Raw genomic sequence first — 23488 nt, forward strand, 5'->3', positions numbered from 1 at the left:
CTTCCGGGGCTGGGGGAAAGTGTGTGTGCTCCAGACCAGTATGGCTCTTTGACTGGCTTCCTGCCTCCTCCTGTGGTCTTCTCGCTGGTGCTCTACCTCCAATCCAACTTGTGTGTGTGTGTGTTTGTTTGAGAGAGAATGAAAGAGGGAAGGGGGCAGGAGAGATAGTCCAATCCAACTTCTCTGTGTGTGTGTGTGTTTGAGAGAGGGGGGAGGGAGAGAGGGAGGAAGGAGGGGAAGGGAGAAGAAAAAGAAAGAAGGAAACTTCTTTCCCAAAGGAGGAAAACAAATGCTGTCGCTTTAAATCGGAACTGAGCATGCCTGGCTGTGGAATTCTGGGAGTTGAAGTCCACAAGTCTAAAAAAATTTGAAACCCACCACTGGGTCAGTGCCTCAGCAGCCATAAACCTCACCGCACGTCACTGTCTTGATGCTATGCTTCTGTTTATACAACCCAGGATTGTATTAGCTTTTTCAGCTGCCGTCACACACGTCTTACTCATGTTTTAGTGATTGTCCACTAGGATTCCAAGGTCCCATTCATAGAGCTGTAAGGTCATCTAATCCAACCCCCTGCTCAAGGATCACTATAGCAGTGATGGCTAACCTTTTTCTAAAGGTGCGCCAAAACTTTGTCTACATCCACCTGGGCATGCACAAACGACTCACACACAGGGGTGGGATATTCGCCCTCCCCAGGCTTCAGGAAAACCTCCAGAGCTTGGGGAGGGGGTGAAAAATGGCCCAATGCCACAAACGGAAGTTTGGGAAGAAACTCCCGGTTTGCCCATTGGGCCATTTTTCACCCTCCCAAGGCTTCAGGAAAGCCTCCGGACCTACCACTCCTCTTTCCCGCTATTTATTCCCCAGCCAGGGAGAGGCCATTCAGCATCCATGTGTGTTCTGACCTAAGCTTCCCCAGCAGCACGAAGCAGAGTTCTCCTCCCGATAAACCCCTTTTATTTAATTGACAATGAATTCCAATCCAGCAAAGTCTCTCCACTCCTGCAGTCTTTCAAGATAGTTCACAATTACCGACCTTTATCAGGCTTGGAGAGCTGCCAGGCCGATATCTTTCAGACGCCCCAATACTTGGCAGGAATGCAGGAATGAATTAATTGTCTCCTGCAAACTCCACTCCCCTTTCGCTCCTCTTTTATTCCCTATGGGAGGGGCCATTCACTGTCCACCTGTGGCCTTACTCCCAAGTCGACCTCTGTTCTTTAGCTGTTCCCTTCGTCTGGCAACTCTGTGCATGCACACACTGGGAACAGGCTCCAGCTGTTCCTCTGCCTCACTGATGTCTGACTCCGAAGGCAGCTTATAACTGGCATACGGCTGTGGCCCCCTCTCTGCCTCCGACACAGAGCCCTCATCAGAGCCTTCCCAAGACTCCAGGACTGGCCCATGTTCCTCCCCAACCTCCTCATTCTCCGAATCTGTTGCTAGCTCCGTTGCCTCTAAGTTATCATTGTCACCATTGCCTTGGAAATGGGGTTCCAGATATCAAAAAATGTCCACCTTCTTTAGATTTTCTCCATTGATTTGAAGCGTTCCTGTGGTAGTAACGACGTTTTACTTTGCACACACAAAAGAATCTGCCCTTACGTGCAGGCTAATACTCCATTTGTCATTTGAGGAATGTCAGGGGAAATGTCACCCTGAGCTAACGAGGTCTAGAATCGATGGCTTTCCAAACAGCATATCTTCAGAAAAAGCGGAAAATAAAAACCCGAGAACATGTTCTAATGAAAACAAAACTTTTAATATGAAAATAAGAAAATAAACAAATCTATCTAATTGTTACATTTTGGCAAGAGCAATTATCGTCCACCTTCTTGGCAGATGAACAGAAGATCAAAAAGTAAAAAAGTCTCTGGAATGTGTATGAAACATGTTAAGAAGCATGCGCAGTAAATCATTGCTGATAAGAGCTTATGACCTGCGCAGTAACTCTTCAGTTCAGCTAGCAAACAATTAACGCAGTGACAAGGAATGTAGGTTGCACGATTTTCCCCTTCATTTTTTTAAAAAAAAACAAGCCTTTGGCGTAGGGCAGGGGTGTCAAACACAATTTCACTGAGGGATGCATCAGGGCTGGTGTGTGTGTGTGTGTGTGTGTGACCAGGGTGGGTATGTCACCTCGACGTCATCCGTGTTGGGGGCGCCTGTGGTGGCCCGAGCACATGGTCAGCGAAAACGGGCTCCGTTTCGTCTGCGAACGGCTTCCTGCAACCCTCTGCCAGCGAAAATAGAGCTTGGAAGTGCCGCCCACAGTCCTCGCGAGTTCCATTTTCAGCTGCAATGGCCTCCTGCAATATTCTGCCAGCGAAAACGGAACTCCAGAGGGCCACACGGAGCCCTCCCGAGCTCTGTTTTCATTGGCAGAGGCACTGCGGGCCGGTCCTTCATTGTTTCCAGGGAGGCCCTGCGGGCCACATCTAAGCACCCCGCGGGTCGGATCCCACCCCCGGGCCTTGAGTTTGACACCCCTGGCGTAGAGACTTTAAGGAGGCTTCCCACAGAAAAAGGAAAGATAAAAAAGGTAGCCAAGCTACGGAAAAAATAGCTCGGTATGATTAGAAAGGAAGAACGCAGGCCACCGACTACAAAACACAAAAACATTTTATTACTCAAACGCAAATTACAGTCCAGTTGACACCTCTTCGCGGCAGGGAGATTTGTCCCATGAGGGAGACAAGCTGGTTGTTTGAATGGACCTCTTTGTAAGATAATAATTCTTAGAAATCTTCATGGCGTAACTCAAACTGTCCACTTCAAGCACCTGAAAGAAGAGAGAACAGAGTTTGAGTAGGGCGCTTAAAAGATTAGGCTGCCTGTCAGTCAGTCAGTCAGTCAGTCCACCTTTCCACACAGCAGGATTGGTGTTCTTTACAAAACAGCTGTCATTCGGAAGGCCTGTTCCTGAACACAAAGCAGACACTTTTTCAAAGTTGTATAAACATTTCACATTCCAAATGCTCAAAGCAGCCAGCTTTCAAATTTTAAATCCTCTGTACTTCGCTACGCTAAATCTTCTATATATAAAAATGGCTGTGTGTATGTGTGTGTATGTTCCAGCATAATTCTGGAACGCCTTGAGCAATTTCAACCAAACTGACTTACACTCTGGAAACCAGTGACGTACAGTCAGGTGAGGCAAGTGAGGCACAGCCTCACCACTCTCATCATGAAAAGAAAAAAAAATGTAAAAGGAAAAAGGGGAGAGCTGAGGTCAGGCTGAGCTAGTTACTGCCTCACCGTGGATGACTCTGCTTAACTTAAAAAAAGCCTCTTAAAAAGCACCCTCTACTATGAGGCAGGAGAACTGCATGCGTACTACAGCATGGCTCTTTTCCTGGCTTCCTGCCTCCTCCTGTGGTCTCCTCACTGGTGCTCTCCCTCCCCAAGTGTAGTGACTTCCTCTCCAGGCCCCCATTCATTTCTCTCTCTCACACACACAGCTGGATAAAACTATATAAAAATCTAGCCCAGCTTCACTGATTACAAGTTTGAAAAGGCAACGTGGCTCCGCCTGCAATCAAACTACACTTGGAGAGGGAGAGCACAAGCGAGCACTGAGGAGACCACAGGAGGAAGCAGGAAGCCAGGCAAAGAGCCATGCTGTAGTACACACACTTTCCCCAAGCCTCTTTCTTTTGGAAGGCTCGGATTGGCTCCCCTCCGGCTTCTCTGCCTCTCCTCTCACCCCAGCCTGCCAGCAGGAGGTGAGTGGGTGGGCTTTATTGTGTTCCAGGCATTTCCCACCCAGACAGCAGGCTGCATTTGCAATGGTGGAGGTGTTTGGGGAAGGCAGCAGGGGAATGGGGGGGATGGCAGAGGAACTGCTTTCAAGCCACTGGAAAAGATATCCAATCCAACTTTTGTGTGTGTGTGGGTTTGTTTGAGAGTGAGTGAGAGAGGGAAGGGGGTAGGAGAGATAGTCCAATCCAACTTCTGGGTGTGTGTGTGCTGTGTTTGAGAGAGGGGGAGGAAGGGAGAGAGGGAGGAAGGAGGGGAAGGGAGAAGAAAAAGAAAGAAGGAGCAAAGGAGAAAACCAAATGTTGTCGCTTTAAATCGGAACTGAGCATGCCTGGCTGTGGAATTCTGGGAGTTGAAGTCCACAAGTCTAAAAATATTTGAAATCCAGCACTGTGTCAGTGCCTCACCAGTCATAAACCTCACCGCACGTCACTGCTGGAAACAAATATTGTGGGGGCTAAGACACCCTTAACACTCCTCTGGATGTATGTTCTGTTAAGATGCAGCCTGTTGTGCCTTAAAATGGCTTCTACTGTACTGCTGTAAAATGGCAGTACTTCTACTGTACAGCCCAGTGGAGTTACATTTGGTCTGGACATTTCTAATGTTGGATTTTTCCCTTCACCAGAGGGAGCCGCCTTGTGGAGTACTGTGAAGCTGTTACCATGGCAACTCCACTGCGCTGTACAGTAGAAGTACTGCCATTTTACGGCAGTACAGTAGAAGCCATTTTAAGGCACAACAGGCTGCATCTTAACAGAACACCGGTGTCCCACTATGGAAGGAAGTTCAGGCAATATTATTTTTCCTTGGGTTGCAAAAAGCAAAAGGAAATGACAGAGGATTATTCCCCATTTCCTAATCCTGGGTGTGAACCAGGAAAATGAGAAAGTATCAGAGGTTGGAATTGAATTGATTCGCAAATCGCTTTTGTTTTGGACTTTCCCTGGAATTGTGGTTTATTCCTAAACCAAGATTTAAGAAACCCCATCTTGGTCCGCTTTCTGTGCCAGGCCTTCCCCGTGACATGCTTTGGAAATGTTTTTAAATGTATGTTTGCAGCATTCTTGCTTTTCGATCTTTCAGGAGAATAATTAACTATGAATGTTGACAACAGATTTAATCTGGATTGAAAGAAGCATATCACGGAGCAATATCTTCCTATCAATTCATCATCTTTTAATGACCCCATAATCCCTTGCTGCAGGGTGGACTGGGCAACTGAATGGAGCTAGCAGAGTCTTTACTGGCCGGATGCCCTTCCTGTCTCCAATGTGGAGTTTTGTTCAGCAGATATATTCTCAGTGTGCCCAGAGAGAGAAATATCCTACCTAGGATTGAACTCACAGCCCCCTGATTGTGAGGCAAGAGCTCCACTGCACCACTCCACAATCTTCCTATCAACTGCTTTGTCCATTTCACACTACCTCACAAAAGTCAAGCCTAAATACACATTTCGAGTCAGTTCTAGCAGCTATGCCGTTTACAAGACATTTCCATTATTTTACTTGCAAATAAGATACGAATTTTAGGTGCTAAATATACACTTAAAACTGCATTTGGCTTGCCTGTGTCTGGGCCTATCCAGAAACACAGGTGGTCCTCCACTTAACGACCCCAATTGACCCCAAAATTTATGTTGCTAAGTGAGACATTTGTTAAGTGAGTTTTGCCCCATTTTATGACTTTTCTTGCCACGGCTGTTATGTGGATCACTGCAGTTGTCAAATTAGTTACACAGTTGTTAATGTGACTCTGCCCATTGACTTTGCTTGTCAGGTGGTCACCAAAAGGGATTGCATGACCCCAGGACACAGCAACCGTCGTAACTGTGAGACAGTTGCCAAGCGTCTGAATTTTGGGGAATGTTGCAATGGTCATAAGTGAAAGAAACAGTCATCAATCACTTTTTTTCAGTGCCATTGTAACTTTGAATAGTCGCTAAATGAACTCTTGCAAGTAAAGGACTACCTCTCTATATAATACCTCTCTATAATATTTTTTATTTAAGTATATATTCCATGTATATGTTCTGACCCAGGCTTCACAAAATCCCAAAACTGACTCCTTGTCCCGACAAAACCCCTTTTTATTAAGCTAATGTGAATTCCTCTCATTCATATCCAGCAGAGTCCCAGCAAACAGTCTTTCAAGGGTGAATTGACAACCACAGACCTTATCAGGCTTGGAGAGCTGCCAGGCCGATCTCTTCCAAATGCCACACTGCAGAAGAAAATACTTGGCAAGGAGTTTCTTGAGAGTCACAAACAGATCTTCACACTAATTAAATGAACTAATTGTCTCCTGCAAACTCCACTCCCCTTTCGCTCCTCTTTTATTCCCTACGGGAGGGGTCATTCACCATCGCCTGTGCCTTTACTCCCAAGTTGGCCCTTGTTCCTTAGCTGTTCCCATCTCCTGGCAGCTCTGCGCATGCGCACATCAGGAACAGGCTCCAGCTGTTCCCAGACTCCAGGACTGGCCCATGTTCCTCCCCAAACCTCTCACTTTCTGAGTCTACCACCAGCTCCGCTCATATATAAGCCCACCTGTAGTTAAACTGATGCTCAGATTTTTTAAAACCAAAATGCCACAAAAAAGAAACAATCCATGGATTACTAATGGCTAAGCCAAACGTAAACATGAAAACATACAAACGTTTTGAGGCTAAACCTATCCGTAAGCAGTGCATTTTTCACAGTATTTTGCTTAAAACTTCGCAGGGTTGGCGTATCTGCGGATGGGCTCATGCCCTCAACTCACAGCAGTTGATTTGGTGACCATTCAAAGTTAAGGCACTACAAAAAGTGACTTATGACCATTTTTCACACTTATAAGCGTTGCAGCAATCCCATGGTCACACGGTCAAAATTCAGATGCTTGGCGACTGACTCATATTTATGACAGTCGCAGTTTCGCGAGGTCGTGGGCTCACTTTTTCTGACTCCTGACAAGCAAAGTCAATAGGAAGCCAGCTTCACTTAACAACGGCGTCCCGACCTGAACAGCGGCAGTGCCTCGCTTAACAAACGTGGCAAGAAAAGCCGTCAAATCGGGCAAAACGCACTTAACACACGTCTCGCTTAGCAGCAGAAATTTCGGGGTCAATTGCAGTCGTACGTCGAGGACTTACCTGTACACAATAGCCGGTTCCCCCACCCTCTTTGTCGAATTCAATAAAAAGTCTTATGTTTGCTTCGTCTATTTGTGAAACTGTCTCTTTGTTTTCTTTTGTTAAGATTCAGGCGTTTTTGAAAAATCAACTTTTCCGGGCCTCGAAATAAATAGAAAATAAAACCATCACAGTACGCCACAGGTCAAATATTTGTCCGTGCGATGGCTGGCAGGTCCCCAAATTGTGTGGAGCTCAGCAATTATGGCTGATAGGAATCAACCCTTTTCATTAATAGATCCTGACTGTTTGCCTAGAACACGGGTGTGAAATTCAAGGCCCACAGGCCGCATCCAGCCCACAGGGTGCTTAAATCTGGCCCCCGGGGCCGGCCTGGAAATAGCAAAGGACCAGCCCCTGGTGCCTCTGGCAGCCAAAATGGGGCACACCCTCCCTCGCCCCGGCACGGCCCATTTTTGGCCTGGGCAGCCTCTTGCAACACTTTGCTGGCCAAAGTGTTTCAGGAGGGCATCGGGGGCCAAAAACGGTCCACATGCCCTCCCCCATGTCCTCTTTTGGCTGGCAAAGTGCTGCAGGAGGCATCTTGTCCCATCTCTTTTCCTCCTCTCCCCCCCCCCTCCCGAAGAGAACTACAATGCTGATCCAGCCGTCGGGGGAAATCCAGTTTGACACCCGTGGCCTAGAAAACAATGCCTAACCGCACCCAATGACAAGGTGAGGGCTAGGACGCACGTACCGGGTTTCGTGATGTGTTCCCAAACATTTGACGCAGCAGTAGCGGGCGCCGCAAGAAACACACGTGTAATTTGACGGGAAGCCGCACACCGTGCAGAAATGACGTTGCGGCAAATTGGCAGGGGGAGCGCAGGCCGTTAGGTAGGTGGGGCCTTCGCTGGTGTTGAGGTTCTGCTGGAAGTCGAACAGAGAAAAGAAACTCGTTGGATGCGATGTTACCTACCACGGATAGAGGACGCTCCAACAGAATAAAAGAGTTGGAAGGGACCTTGGAGGTCTTCCAGTCTAACTCCCTGTTCAAGCAGGAGATCCTATACCACTTCAGGACAAACCGCTGTACAGTCTCTTAAAATCTTCCAGTGTTGGAGCATTCACAACTTCTGGAGGCAAGTCGTTCCACTGATTCATGGTTTTAACTACGAGGAAATTTCTTTTCTTTTTTTTAATGCAAGGTTTTTTTTAATTTTTTAAATACAAATGTTACATATTATAGGAACAAAGTGTTGTCCGAGTCTTTTCTTTTACCACCTCTCGTTTACGTCGTCCGTTTTATATCATAGTTTGGTTTTCACTTCCAGCCAGATTGTTACCTTCTGTTATTTTCATCTTTGTACTTATTTTTCTTAATACATAAAAAATACCTTCAATTGCCCCTTTCAAAGTCACACCAAACTGTCAATTTTTATTTTCTCCATTTACCGTATTTTTCAGAGTATAAGACGCACCGGAGTATAAGACACGCAAAGGTTCTGAACAGGCAAATTTTTTAAAAAGTAGGTAGGCAGATAGAGGGATAGAGAGGGAGAGAAAGAAATACAGTAGGGAGGGAGGGAGGGAGAGAGAGTAGTTAGTTAGGTAGGTAGAAAAAGGGAGAGAGAGAGAGAGAGAGAGAGAGAGAGAGAGAGAGAGAGAGAGAGAGAGAGAGAGAAATAGAAAGAGAGAAAGAGAGAAAGAGAGAAATACAGTACCATGTTTCCCCAAAATTATGACATGTCCTGATAATAAGACCATGCCACATTTTTCTGCTGGGCAAAAATATAAGCCCTTCCCCGCCAATAACCCCCTGGACAACCCCTCCACCTCTGGCCAGGCAGAGCGCCGCTCACCAACCTACCGTGTTTCCCCGAAAATACGCCAGGGGCTTATTTTCTTTTGCCCCACGAAATATGCCCTTGGGTTTATTATCAGGGAGGGCTTATTGTTTTGGGGCTGCTGGGCGGCTGCTCCCTTGTGAACTGGCTCCCGAAGTGCCGGGCACAGCCTCAGGGGCAAAGCAGCCATGAGGTAATCATGCCCACGAGCAGCCGCCCGGCAAATCCCCTCTCCAGCCGGGAAGAGCGCCATTCACTGACCTAGGGGGTAATCCCTAAGGTGCCAAGCCATGTGGCGCTCTGCCCGCTCCCCAGCTCCTGCGGCTTTGCACATTCGGGATACCCCCTAGGTCAGTGCATGGAGCTCTGCCCGGCTGGAGAAGGGGGTTGCGCGAGCGCCTGTTCCGCTCGCAGCTTCACCAAGCCCTTGCCAGGCTCTCTCTCGGCTGCTGGAAGACTCTGTCCGGCAGCCAGCCCACCATAGAGAGCACTCCTAGAGCGGCCGATGCTGAAAGACTCGGCCCCGAGTTTTGAAGTTGCGCGGGGCGGCGGCGGGCAGCAGCAGCCAGCGGCGGTGGCCTGGGAGAGCCTGGCAAGGGCTTGGTGAAGCTGCGAGCGGAACAGGCGCTCGCGCAACCCCCTTCTCCAGCCGGGCAGAGCTCCATGCACTGACCTAGGGGGTATCCCGAATGTGCAAAGCCGCAGGAGCTGGGGGATGGGCAGAGCGCCACATGGCTTGGCACCTTAGGGATTACCCCCTAGGTCAGTGAATGGCGCTCTTCCCGGCTGGAGAGGGGATTTGCCGGGCGGCTGCTCGTGGGCATGATTACCTCATGGCTGCTTCGCCCCTGAGGCTGTGCCCGGCTCTTCGGGAGCCAGTTCACAAGGGAGCAGCCGCCCGGCAACTCTCCCCTTCGGCCAGGCAGAACGCCACTCCCCAACCTAGCAGTATCCTGAAGGCGGCAAGCAACGTGAGCGCTTCCCCCCCCCCCGGCTCCTGGACTTGGCGCTTTCGGAATAACGCTAGGTCAGTGAGCGGTGCTCTGCCTGGCCGGAGGGGGGGTTTATTTTCAGGGGTGGGCTTATATTTTTGCCCACGCGAAAAATGTGGCATGGGTTTAGTTTCGGGACAGGTTGTATTTTCGGGGAAACACGGTAGCGGTATCCCAAAGGTGCCAATCTGCGGGAACCAGGGGAGAGGCAAAGGTGATTGCGTTGCTTGGTGCCTTCGGGATACCGCTAGGTTGGTGAGCAGCTCTGTGCCCAGCTGAAGAGGGGGGTTGCCAGGCGGCGGCTCTCTTGCGAGCGGGTTCCCAAAGAGCCGGGCACAACCTCATGGGCGAATGGCTGTGTTGCGCTGTCGCAGCAGCGCAACACAGCAACCATGAAGCGACCATGCTCACGAGCAGCCACCCAGCAAACCACCTTTCCAGCCAGGCCCAGCGCCATTCACTGACCTAGGGGTATCGCCAAGCCGCCTGAGCGCCTGTTCGCCACCGCCCAGCTCCCGCGGCTTGGCGCCTTCGAAATGGCAGTTAATGGCGCTCTGCACGGCTGGAGAGGGGGGTTGCGCGAGCGGCTGTTCCGCTGTCGCTCGCGCGCCTCCCAGTCTCACGATGCCCTGGCCCAACTCTCTCCGCAGAGGCAGGGGATTTCCGCTGCCGCCGCATGGCTTTTTCTGCGGCTTCCAAACTGAATCTTCCGGCAGTGGTCGCTCTGGCCGTACGCTCTATGGTTGTACGCTCTGCCAGCAGCTGGGCCAGGGCATCGTGAGGCTGGGAGGCGCGCGAGCGACAGCGGAACAGCCGCTCGTGCAACCCCACTCTCCAGCCGTGCAGAGCGCCATTCACTGCCATTTCGAAGGCGCCAAACCGCGGGAGCTGGGCAGCGGCGAACAGGAGCTCACGCGGCTTGGCGATACCCCTAGGTCAGTGAATGGCACTGTGCCCGGCTGGAAAGGGGGTTTGAGAGAGCAGCCGCCCGGCAACCCCAGAACAATAAGCCCTCCCCTCATAATAAGGCCCAAGCCATATTTTGTGTGTAAAAAGAAAATAAGACGCTGTCTTATTTTCGGAGAAACACGGTAGATAGGTAGGGAGAGAGAGTGAGTGTGTAGGTAGGTAGGTAGGTAGAGGGATAGAGAGGGAGCAATAGAGAGAGAGAGATAAATACAATAGATAGGTAGGTGTTTCTGCTGGCACAGCACTTGATCAATGTAATTCTCATCAATCAGTTAAATAGCTTTCCAAAGGGGGGGAAAGTTTTTGCACTCTGCAAACCTCCCAAAAATGGCCCGTTTTTCATGAAAACAGCCCTGTTTCCCCCCCCCCCCCAAAAAAGCATGCATAGCCTTGGGGGGGGGCTTGCAGAGTGCTCCTGGGGGGTTGGGGGGAAGGAGCAAAAAATGGTCCATTTTTTGCAAAAATGGTCCTGTTTTTTGTCCAAAAAAAATGCATGCATAGCCTTATGGAGGCTTATAGAGTGCTGCTGTAGGTTGGGGGGGGGCAAAAATGCTCCGCTCTTTGCTCATTTCTGCCCTCCCCAGCCCCCAGGAGCTCCCTGAAAGCCTCCATAAGGTTATGCATGGCTATTTTGGTGAAGGGGTCGGGCTTCGGGAGGCAAAAAATGCTCTATTCGGGGTATAAGACGCACTCAGATTTTCAGCCTCTTTTTGAGGCATCTTATACCCTGAAAAATACGGTATATATTTTACGATAAACAACATATATCTTCTAATTCAATTTAAACATAGAGAGGCATTTCTTTCCATTTTTCTACAACTAACAATATACTAATAATATTCTTTATTTCTTAATTCATTACATAACAATAACAATCTTACTACTATTCTCTTTGATCTACTAATGTAACTCTTTCCCCCTTTCTCTTTTAACCATTTTCTCTTGGGTTCTCAAAAATTCCACTTTCCACTTTTACTTCTTTTTCTTCTTCTCCCTCTTCCTCCTAATTTCTTCTTTTTCTTTTTCCTGTTTTTGTGGTTATTGTATCCTTTTGTATCTTTATTGCATCTTTTCTTCAGGGTATTTACTTTTATTATTCTAGTAACTTTCCCCAGGGTTGACCCTGTTCTCCTCCTTTCCTTACTGTTTTGTGGTTTCTTTCTAACTATGAGGACATTTCTCCTATGTTGCTTCTTTCCTTGATTAGTTTCCACCCATTGCTTCTTTTCCTACCCTCAGGTGCTTTGGAGAACAGTTTGACTGCCTCTTCTTTGTGGCAGCCCCTGAGATATTGGAAGACTGCTATCATGTCTCCCCTAGTCCTTCTTTTCATCAAACTAGACATACCCAGTTCCTGCAACCTGTATATGTTTTAGCCTCCAACAGTGGTGGGTTTCAAAATTTTTTAGAACCTCTTCTGTAGGTGTGGCCTGCTTTGTGGGAGTGGCCATGTGACCGGGTGGGAGTGGCTTGCCAGCCATGTGACCGGGTGGGAGTGGCTTGGCAGTCATGTGACTGGGTGGGCATGGTCAACTTGTAAAAGCTGAAGACCCACCTCTTTCAATTATCTGGCCTGGCTCAACCGTAATTTTTCTGACTCCTCCTGACTGTCTTTTTAAATTTTAAATTTTAATTGTACATTGGGTCTTTTACAATTGGGGTATTTTAATGGGGATTTTAACTGTCTAAATGTTGTAATTGGTTACCTCCTCCGTGCATGTGTGTCTCTGTATTTTTGTATGTTTATGTGTTTGTACACATGTTTCTATGTTCTATATGCCCATTGTACGCCGCCCCGAGTCCTGCCTGGAAAGGGAGCGGCTAATAAATTCAAATTTATTATTTATTTATTATTTATAAAATGTGGTGAAACTCACTTAATGCTCTTGCTTAGCAACCAAAATGTTGGCTCAGAAACTCTAGCATTTGAAGCACGCAAGTCTTAAAGCTGTCAAGTTACAAACCCTTGTACCCCTAACCCTTTAGAAAAAAAAACCCAGGGGTGTTCAAACTTGACAGCTTTAAGACTTGCAGACTTCAACTCCCAGAATCCCTCCTCTCGCTCTTCATCTTGATGATGTACGGATGGCGGGGGGAGGGAGCTGGAACTGGTTCTAAACGGCACTGTAGATTTGTGGAACCTCTTCTATACAGTGGCGTAGCGTGGGGGGTGCAGGGGGTGCCGGCTGCACCGGGCGCAACATCTGGGGGGGGCGCCCTGACTCGCCCCGCGCCGCCCTTTGCCGGACTGTGGCCGCCTCTTTCCGCGCCCGGCTTGGCCCGCGAACTAAGCTCCCCAGCCCCGGCCCGCCCAGGCCCCTCCTGCGCACCGCCTACCTCCCAGCGGAGCCGCCAAGACCCGCCGTGCCGCCCCCGCGGGAGCCGAAGGAGAGCGGCGCTGCGCTCCGTCTGCCCGCGGCTGCAATGCCACCGCGTCCTCCCGCTCCGCCTGGAGCGCCCCGGGGAGCAGGCGCCTTCCCGAAGCCCCCGGTGCGCCTCCCACCCCCGCGGCACCTGCTTCCCTTCAGTCGAGCCTTTTCCCGCTGCCCTGTCGAGCTCCTCCTCGGGAGGAAGGCAGGAGGCCAGCATGGAGAGCCTCACTTGACTGATGCGGAGCAAGGGGCAGCTGCAGTCGGGCCGCCCTCAGGTTAGGGGGCGCAAATTACTTGCCCCGGGTGCTGACAACCCACGCTACGCCACTGCTTCTATAGAAGAGGTTAGAACTGGCAGGAACTCCAAATCAGCTGGGTGAACTTGGGCCAGTCACTCTCTCTTAGCCCTAGAAAGGAGGTAAGGGCAAACCACTTCTGAAAAATCTTGCCATAAAAACTGCACAAGTGTCCAGGTAGTCATCAGTTGTTGTTTTTTAAACTGACTTGAAGGAACACATATGTACCGTGTCTCCCCAAAAATAAGATCTCCCCAGATAATAAGGCCAATCGGGCTTTTGAGCGCATGCGCTAAAATAAGCCCTCTTCCCCTGAAATATTTAAACACATGCGCAGCTGGTCCCCACCATTTCCTGGGGGGAGGGGGGAAAATGCCCCACCTGCTTCTGCTGTCCTCGCGGAAGCTGCTCCCGCAAATCCTACCTACCACGCCCTCCTCTTAATGGTGGCCACAAAAATAACGGCAGGGCCAGTGACGTTAGGGCTGGCAAGAGTGTGCCAGAAACAGAACTTCCAGCCCTCTCTGGATCAGAGGATCCGCGGGCCGAGGTTAAGGGACCTCCTACACCTCAAAAATAATAAGACCTCCCCGAAAATAAGGCCAAGCGCTTATTTTGAGGGTCAAAATAAAATGCCTTATTTGTGGGGAAACACAGTACTTAACTTTCTATCATCACTAAACGAGGACTATCTATATCGTTATAATTAATGAGAAAAATGAAGAATGGAGATGCCCCAATTTTTTTGTTAAGACCAAGAGAAAAGGAGAGACAGACCTGTTCTTCCAGCAATGCCTGGAAATTTTTACGGAACCGTAGCTTGAAATGGTCTCCCCGGGTTTTTTTCTTCTTTTTCCCTGCATACAAAAAACAAAGAAGAAAGGGGGAAAAAACACAAATTACAGATGAAGGTAAATGTCTTTTAGCCTCAGTAGACTTTTTGGCATTGAACACAACAATAAAGAAAGACTCGTTGATAACCCGGCGTTGCTCAGGTATTTATTTATAGGAGAAAAATGTCCGGACCAAACTTAATTTCTAATGTTTTCTCCCTTACCAGAGGAAGCCCCCTTGTGGAGTACTGTGAAGGCATTACCCTGGGAACTCCACTGCGCTGTACAGTAGAAGCCGTGTTACGGCAGTACAGTAGAAGCCATTTTAAGGCACAACAGGCTGCATCTTAACAGCCCCCCCCCTTCCATGGGATGTTAGGTGTGTCTTACAACCACAGTATTTGTTTCCAGAGAGTAAGTCATCTGTGTACCAAATTTGGCTGAAATTGCTTGAGGCACTCCAGAGTTATACATACACAAACAGAGCCATTTTTATATATATAGATTATTATGAAGGTGGGATTTTGTTGATTTAGGATAGGGGTGCCCTAGGCAAAGGTTGAGTTTTGGGGGAGCTGTCACAAAATGGCAGTGCTGGTGTGGAGGTGGCCAGTACACACTTCAAATTTGCCAAAGAGAAATAGGGAAAGCGAAAAATAGTTTCCCTATAAAGCTGAGGTCCAGCGTCCAAACAAAGATTAGCTCTTTGCTCCCAACAAAAAGATCTGTATGTCTCAAACTGGCAATGCTTAGAGAACTACAAAAGCACACACAGAAAAATCCCTAATGACAATGTACACATCCATGTGAAATACAAGGCTCCTACCTTTCTGGCCGGACGCAGCGTGTGTTGGCAGGAGAAGAGAGGTCGACCCTACGCCCCCTTACTTGTGGGGTGCCACAGGGGTCGGTCCTCTCGCCACTCCTGTTCAACACATATATGAAGCCGCTGGGTGAGATCATCCGTGGTTTCGGGGTGGGATACCACCTGTACGCTGATGATACTCAGCTGTACTTTTCCACCCTGAACCACCCCAACGAGGCCATCGAAGTGATGTCCCGGTGTGTGGAAGCCGTACGGATCTGGATGGATGACAACCGACTCAAGCTCAACCCCTCCAAGACGGAGTGGCTGTGGGTACCAGCTCCCCGGTTCAGCCAATTAACTCCATCATTGGCCATTGGGGGCATTCAACTTGCCCCCGTGGAGCGGGTGCGCAATTTGGGCATCCTCCTGGATGCCCGGCTGTCCATGGATGACCATGTGACAGCCGTGGCAAGGGGGGCGTTCCACCAGGTTCGCCTGGTGCGCCAATTGCGCCCCCTACTGGACCGGGATGCCTTACGCACAGTCACTCATGCGCTGGTGACGTCTCGCTTGGACTACTGTAACGCTCTCTACATGGGGCTTCCCTTGAAATGCACCCGGAGGCTACAGTTGGTCCAGAACGCAGCCGCGCGGGTAATTATGGGGAGTACTAGGTACTCCCATGTGACACCGTTCCTGCGCGAGCTGCACTGGCTTCCTGTGGTCTATCGGGTGCGTTTCAAGGTTTTGATAACAATCTTTAAAGCGCTCCATGGCTCAGGACCTAGTTACTTGCGGGATCGTATTCTGCCCCATACATCCCTGCAATCAATCCGCTCGCACAGAGAGGGCCTCCTCCAGGTGCCGTCCACTAGACAGTGTCGGGGGGCGGCGCCTAGGAGTAGAGCCTTCTCTGTGGCGGGCCCAGCCCTGTGGAATGACCTCCCTCCGGATATTAGGAATACCTCTGACCTCCGCTCCTTTCGTATTAAGCTTAAGACCCACCTATTCCAAGTAGCTGGCCTGGCTCAACTTTGATCTAACCATATCGCTCCTGACGGGTTTTTAATTGGGTATTTTAATTATATTTAATTATTTAGGGGTTTTTTAATCACTGTATTCTAATTGTTTTTTATTCATCAGCCGACCTCCTCCTTGTGTATGTCTCGGTATATGTCTCTGTTATATGTTTGTTTTGTCCACATATTTATTTCATATGTTTCATTGTACGCCGCCCCGAGTCCTTCGGGAGAGGGTGCGGCTAAGAAATAAATATTTATTAAATATTTATTATTATTCTCGTCACATACAAACCAAGGTGTTGTGGCCTGCCAGTAGAGCTGGCAGCAGATTCAGGGACAGTGAGGGGGTTGGGGAGGAACATGGTCCAGTCCTGGAGTCTGGGAAAGGCTCTGATGAGGGTTCTGTGTCAGAGGCAGAGAGGGGGCCAGAGCTGTATACTGGTTATCAGCTGCCTTCAGAGTCAGATATCAGTGAGGAAGACGAACAGCTGGAGCTTTTTCCCAGTGTGCTTATGCGCAGAGTTGCCACACGAAGGGATCAGCTAAAGAACAGGGGTCAACTTGGGAGTAAGGCCAACTTGGGAGTAAGATGAATGGCCCCTCCCAGAGGAAATTAAAAAGGGGAGCGGAAGGGGAGTGGAGTTTGCAGGAGACAATTCGTTCGCTTCATTGGTTCGTGATTGTCCGAGACTCCTTGCTAAGTTTTGCAGATACCGGCCTGTCAGCTCTCCAAGCCAGAGAAGGTCTGTGACTGTAACTCCTCCCTTCAAAGACTTTGCTGGATGTGAATGAGCAGATTTCACAGTAAATTAATAAAAGGGTTTTTTGTTGGAACAAGGAGATTGCTTCATGCTCTTGGGAAGCCTCGGTCAGAACACAAGGAACCTATCTAACGAGGGATGTTCAGAGAGGGGACAAAAAAAATCAATAGGTAAAAAGAGACGGGACATTAATGGCATGTTTGTAGCCACCATCTTGGTTTTTTTTTTGACTCTCTTGAGGACATACCTCTACTTGCATGCATATGCAAATGTTTGTGTACATTTTGGTGTATTTTATTTACAGACACATAGAGACATCTATATGTATGCAGGTGCTCACCCAAGCCAACGAATAGATGACAAACTCATCTATTGGCCAAGAAAGAAAAGGAAGTCAAATAATAAAGCTAAGGGAGAGTGAAATCAATGGGGGGAAAAGGAAATCAAGGGAAAATCAAAACAATGTGAAATCAAGGGAAAGTGAAATCATGAGAATGAAATCAGGGAAAGTGAAATTGATGGAAAGGGAAAGCCAAGGGAAAGTGAAATCAAAGGAGAGTGTAATCAAGGGAAAGTTAAATCGAGTGAAAATGAAATCAAAGAAATCTGAAATAAAGGAAAAATGGACTCAAGAGAAAATGAAATCAAGGGAAAATGGTGTCAAGGAAAAGTAAAATATGAGAATTAAATCAGAGAAAGTGAAATTGGGGAACATGAACTCAAAATAGTGAAATCAAGGGAAAATGAAATCAAAGAAAACTGAAATCAAGGGAAAGTGAAATCAAGGGAAAGTGAAATCATAAGAGAATTAAATCAGTGAAAGAAATTGAAGAAAAGTGAAATCAGGGTACGTGAACTCGAGTGAAATCAGGGGAAAATTTAAATCAAGTGAAAATGAAATCAAAGAAAACTAAAATTGAGGGAAAGGGAAATCGTGGAAATTAAACTCAAAAGAGAGTGAAATCAAGGGAAAGTGAAAATGAAATCAAAGAAAACAAATCAAGAGAAAGTGAAATCAAGGGAAAGTGAAATCATATGAGAATTAAATCACAGAAAGTGAAATTGAAAGACAGTGGAATCATGGAAAATGAAATCAAAAGAAAGTGAAATCAAGGGAAAGTTAACTCGAGTGAAAATGAAATCAAAGAAAACTGAAATCAAGGGAAAGTGAAATCATAAGAAAATTAAATCAGTGAAAGAAATTGAAGGAAAGTGAAATCGGGGTACGTGAACTCAAGAGTGAAATCATGGGAAAATTTAAATCAAGTGAAAATGAAATCAAAGAAAACTAAAATTCAGGGAAAGTGAAATCGTGGAAAGTAAACTCAAAAGAGTGAAATCAAGGGAAAGTGAAAATGAAATCAAAGAAAACTGAAATCGAGAGAAAGTGAAATCAAGGGAAAGTGAAATCATATGAGAATTAAATCACAACAAGTGAAATTGAAGGAAAGTGGAATCATGGAAAATGAAATCAAAAGAGAGTGAAATCAAGGGAAAGTTAACTCGAGTGAAAATGAAATCAAAGAAAACTGAAATCAAGGAAAAATGAAATCAAGAGAAAATGAAATCAAGGGAAAATGATGTCAAGGAAAAGTAAAATATGAGAATTAAATCAGAGAAAGTGAAATTGGGGAACATGAACTCAAAATAGTGAAATCAAGGGAAAATTTAAATCAAGGGAAAATGAAATCAAAGAAAACTGAAATCAAGGGAAAGTGAAATCAAGGGAAAGTGAAATCATAAGAGAATTAAATCAGTGAAAGAAATTGAAGAAAAGTGAAATCAGGGTACGTGAACTCAAGAGTGAAATCAGGGGTAAATTTAAATCAAGTGAAAATGAAATCAAAGAAAACTAAAATTGAGGGAAAGGGAAATCGTGGAAAGTAAACTCAAAAGAGAGTGAAATCAAGGGAAAGTGAAAATGAAATAAAAAAAACAAATCAAGAGAAAGTGAAATCATGGGAAAGTGAAATCATATGAGAATTAAATCACAGAAAGTGAAATTGAAAGACAGTGGAATCGTGGAAAATGAAATCAAAAGTGAAATCAAGGGAAAGTTAACTCGAGTGAAAATGAAATCAAAGAAAACTGAAAGTGAAATTGAAAGACAGTGGAATCGTGGAAAATGAAATCGAAAGTGAAATCAAGGGAAAGTTAACTCGAGTGAAAATGAAATCAAAGAAAACTGAAATCAAGGGAAAGTGAAATCATAAGAAAATTAAATCAGTGAAAGAAATTGAAGGAAAGTGAAATCGGGGTACGTGAACTCAAGAGTGAAATCATGGGAAAGTTTAAATTAAGTGAAAATGAAATCAAAGAAAACTAAAATTGAGGGAAAGTGAAATCGTGGAAAGTAAACTCAGAAAAGAGTGAAATCAAGGGAAAGTGAAAATGAAATCAAAGAAAACTGAAATCGAGAGAAAGTGAAATCAAGGGAAAGTGAAATCATATGAGAATTAAATCACAGCAAGTGAAATTGAAGGAAAGTGGAATCGTGGAAAATGAAATCAAAAGAAAGTGAAATCAAGGGAAAGTTAACTCGAGTGAAAATGAAATCAAAGAAAACTGAAATCAAGGGAAAGTGAAATCCAAAGAAAGCTCAGCAGGAAATCTCACCTGTTTCGGCATCGTCATCAAACTGAGGCAAACGCTTCACCAGCTGTGGCATATTGGCATGTGGGTCATCCTGGAAATTGTCATTCTCCAGGGCCTCTAACTGGCGGTTGAGACGGCGCTGGCGGGTGGCCCGGTCTAAAATACGCCTCTGGCCAGGGTCCTGAGACCTTGCTGAAAAGGAATAAAGATGGTGAGAGGTTGAAGCCAAGCTTGATTCTGTCAAATTCCACGATGGGGGGGGGGGATGCTACAACGGTCATTAAGCGTGAAAAATGCTCCTCAATTCCTTTTTTCTGTGCCTTAGTTGTAATTTTGGTGACTAAGTGAGCCGCTGTAAGTACGAGGACCTACCTGTCCCAGGTGAAACGTCTTAATTTGAATTAAATCCAAATTAAACCAGAATCCAGCTGGCTCATCTTATTGCAGGAACAGCTGTTAACAAAAACAACCCCCACCAAGCTCAGAGAGCACAGACTCCTCATTTCAACCCTGCACTACAAATATTCTCCTTTGATTCCATGATGCTCCCTTACGTAAACCTAATATATGAATATGTTGTCCAAATCTCCAAATCTCAACCAACAAATGCTCGATCCTACCCATTGGTAAAAAAAAACTAAATCAGAACACCAAATACAAGCTAGGTGGATACGACCTCGTAGACGACCCTCACTCTGTCAAGGACCTTGGAGTACTCATATCAGGGGTGGGTTCCTGCCAGTTCTAACCTCTTCTGTAGAAGAGGTTCCACAAATCTACAGTGCCGTTTAGAATCGGTTCCAACTCCCTCCCCCCGCCCGTCCACACATCATCAAGATGAAGAGCGAGAGGAGGAATTCTGGGAGTTGAAGTCCACAAGTCTTAAAGCTGTCAAGTTTGAACACCCCTGGGGGGGGTTTCTAAAGGGTTAGGGGTGCATGGGTCTTGTAACTTGACAGCTTTAAGACTTGCACACTTCAATGCCAGAGTTCCTGAGCCAACATGACTGGAGGAGGAATTCTGGGAGTTGAAGTCCTCAAGTCTTAAAGCTGTCAAGTTTGAATACCCCTGGATTTTTTTTTCTAAAGGGTTAGGAGTGCAAGGGTCTTGTAACTTGACAGCTTTAAGACTTGCACACTTCAATGCCAGAGTTCCTGAGCCAACATAACTGGAGGAGGAATTCTGGATTGAAGTCCACAAGTCTTAAAGCTGTCAAGTTTGAACACCCCTGGGGTTTTTTTCTAAAGGGTTAGGGGTGCAAGGGTCTTGTAACTTGACAGCTTTAAGACTTGCATGCTTCAAATGCCAGAGTTTCTGAGCCAACATTTTGATTGCTAAGCAAGAGCGTTGTTAAGTGAGTTTCACCACATTTTACAAGTTGTCCACGCCCACCCAGTCACATGGCTGGCAAGCCACTCCCACCCGGTCACATGGCCAGCAAGCCACTCCCACAAAGCAGGCCACACCTACAGAAGTGGTCCTAAAAATATTTGAAACCCACCACTGACTCATATCAAACGAATTAAGTGCTGGAGCTCACTGTAACAGCATCGCCAAAAAGGCATTAAGAGTTGTTAACCTAATTTTTCGAAGCTTCTTCTCCGGGTAATATCGTATTGCTAACTAGAGCATACAAAACCTTTGCCAGACCAATCCTCGAATACAGCTTGTCTGTCTGGAACCTGTATATCGGACATTCATACAATTGAGCGAGTCCAGAGGTATTTCACGAGAAGAGTCCTCCACTCCTCTGCTCGCAACAGAATACCCTACGCCACCGGGCTTGAAATTTTGGGCTTGGACAACCTAGAACAGTGATGGCTAACCTTTGCATGACAAAAGCACATGCGTGTTCAACAGCGCACGTGCGCATGCTCACACCCATAATGTAATGCATGCGTGACACACACCGCCCCGGTGTACGAACGCACAAGTCTCCCCCCGCCCTCACCCGCATGAGACACCCTGCACCACGTTTTGGGCCTATCAGGCCTCCCTGCAGCCTCCTGGAACCAAAAACAGGCTGCGGTGGAGGGGGCGCATTACAGCCACCCCCACAGGCCATTTAGGTCCTATCAGGCCTCCCTGCAGCCTCCTGGAACCAAAAATGGGCGAGGGGGGGCACGCCACAGTCCTCCCCGCCACGTGGCCCAGTTTGAGCCTAGCAGGCCTCCTTGCAGCCTCCTGGGACCCCTGAGCATGTGCCCCCCCCCCACGTATGCACATGCATCTCCCGCATATGCCCCACCCCCCCACGCATGCAAGACAGAGACCCGAAAATCTGCTGGCCGGCGGGAGGCGCATGCGCAGTGGTGCTCAGCTGGGGCAACGGCTTACGTGCCTGCAGAGAGAGCCCTGGGTGCCATCGTGGACCGAGACCTGCACTATGTACGGTTGGACCTAGTACACAAAATTACCTGCTACAAAGTCCTACCTGTCAATGACTACTTCAGCTTCAACCGCAATAATACAAGAGCACACAACAGACACACATTTAAGGTAAACCGCTCCAAACTCGATTGCAGAAAATACGACTTCAGCCACAGAGTGGTCAACGCCTGGAATGCACTACCTGGCTCTGGGGTTTCATCCCCAAACCCCCATAACTTTAACCTTCGACTGTCTACTGTCGACCTCACCCCATTCCTAAGAGGTCCTTAAAGGGGGCATGTATAAGCCCACCAGAGTGCCTATCATCCCTGTCCTACTGTCCCCCCTTATTTGTATCTATTTCCTGTATTCATAATCATGTTTATACTTATTATCTGTTATAATACAATACAATAGCAGAGTTGGAAGGGACCTTGGAGGTCTTCTAGTCCAACCCCCTGCCTAGGCAGGAAACCCTATACCGATCCAGACAAATGGTTATCCAACATCATCTTAAAGACTTCCAATGTTGGGGCATTCACAACTTCTGGAGGCCAGCTGTTCCACTGATTAATTGTCTGTCAGGAAATGTCTCCTCAGTTCTAAGTTGCTTCTCTCCTTGATTAGTTTCCATCCATTGCTTTTTGTTCTGCCCTCAGGTGCCTTGGAGAATAGTTTGACTCCCTCTTCTTTGTGGCAACCCCTGAGATATTGGAAGACTGCTATCATATCTCCCCTCGTCCTTCTTTTCATTAAACTAGACATACCCAGTTCCTGCAACCGTTCTTCATATGTTTTAGTCTCCCCTAATCATCTTGGTTGCTCTTCTCTGCACTCTTTCTAGAGTCTCCACATCTTTTCTACATCGTGGCGACCAAAACTGAATGCCATATTCCAAGTGTGGCCTTACCAAGGCATTATAAAGTAGTATTAACACTTCACGTGATCTTGATTCTATCCCTCTGTTGATGCAGCCTAGAACTGTGTTGGCTTTTTTGGCAGCTGCTGCACATGGCTGGCTCCTATTTAAATGGTTGTCCACTAGGACTCCAAGATCCCTTTCACAGTTACTACTATTGAGCAAGGTACCACCTATACTGTGCATCTTCTTATACATGCTTGACAAATAAATAAACAAATAAATAAAAAACCACCAAGCTCAGAGAGCACCAAAGACTCCTCATTTCATTCAACCCTAAGCTACAAATATTCTCCTTTCATTTCACGAACGCTCCTTTACATTAACCTGATCTATGAATATGTGGTCCAAACGCACCCTCCTGTGGCAGGACAGGTGATTTTCTTTCTCTTACAGGTATAAAGCTGCTGTGCTGCACCAAAGATTATATAGTTTTATTTTCCCTTGCTAAAAAGTAAACAACAACAATAATGCCCCAGTCACCTTTTGCATCTACCAGCAAAAAAGCCACCCTACCCTTTGCCCACCACCCCAAGCCAAAATACCTGAAATTTTCTTTTCCACCATTCTGCCAGCCAGGTGGGAGTTTTTCCTGATATTTCTGGGATCAATTCGCCTCCTTTCTCGCCACTCCGGCTTTCCAAGCTGCGAAAACCTTTGCAGAGAGAGAGGTGGCTCGAGGTACTGAGGAAACCTGATCAGGCTTGGGCGCTCTCAAGGCAAAGTATGCATTCACTGCCCTCCCGGTCTAATTGTGATCGGCAAATTTACGCCATGTTACTTGGAGGCATAGGGACTTCCGCCTCTGCTTGCCTGGACACGCCCACTAA

The 23488-nt window shown here is 47.1% G+C and overlaps 1 protein-coding gene across 4 annotated transcripts; it reads right to left on the reverse strand.

Annotated features, from left to right (window-relative positions):
- Positions 1 to 2607: 2607 nt before the first annotated feature.
- LOC309400718 (zinc finger HIT domain-containing protein 1) lies at positions 2608 to 23488 on the reverse strand. Of its 4 annotated transcripts, none has more exons than XR_014176695.1 (6): positions 23204 to 23488; positions 19391 to 19561; positions 14128 to 14207; positions 7632 to 7801; positions 6896 to 7036; positions 2608 to 2785 (listed from the first exon to the last, which is right to left on the reverse strand). XR_014176695.1 is itself a non-coding variant. In XM_081969357.1 (5 exons), exons 1-5 carry the CDS (start codon positions 23223 to 23225, stop codon positions 2764 to 2766), a joined length of 465 nt encoding a protein of 154 aa, XP_081825483.1. In that variant the 5' UTR covers positions 23226 to 23488; the 3' UTR covers positions 2608 to 2763. The 4 variants fall into 4 exon arrangements, 2 of the variants coding, with proteins under 2 accessions (XP_081825483.1, XP_081825482.1); XR_014176696.1 differs by having other exon boundaries at positions 7632 to 7804; XM_081969357.1 differs by lacking the exon at positions 6896 to 7036.

This window comes from Natrix helvetica, assembly GCF_964273705.1.
Source record: "Natrix helvetica genome assembly, chromosome: W".
NCBI classification, from domain to species: domain Eukaryota; kingdom Metazoa; phylum Chordata; class Lepidosauria; order Squamata; family Natricidae; genus Natrix; species Natrix helvetica.

Bases quoted from the DNA above. Each gene is read 5' to 3' on its own strand.
- LOC309400718 (XM_081969356.1), bottom strand. From the start codon at position 23,225: ATGGTGGAAAAGAAAATTTCAG. The intron at 19,562-23,203 runs GTATTTTGGCTT...ATTCCTTTTCAG, and splicing joins GGTGGAAAAGAAAATTTCAG to CAAGGTCTCAGGACCCTGGC. The intron at 14,208-19,390 runs GTGAGATTTCCT...TTTTGTATGCAG, and splicing joins TGATGACGATGCCGAAACAG to GGAAAAAGAAGAAAAAAACC.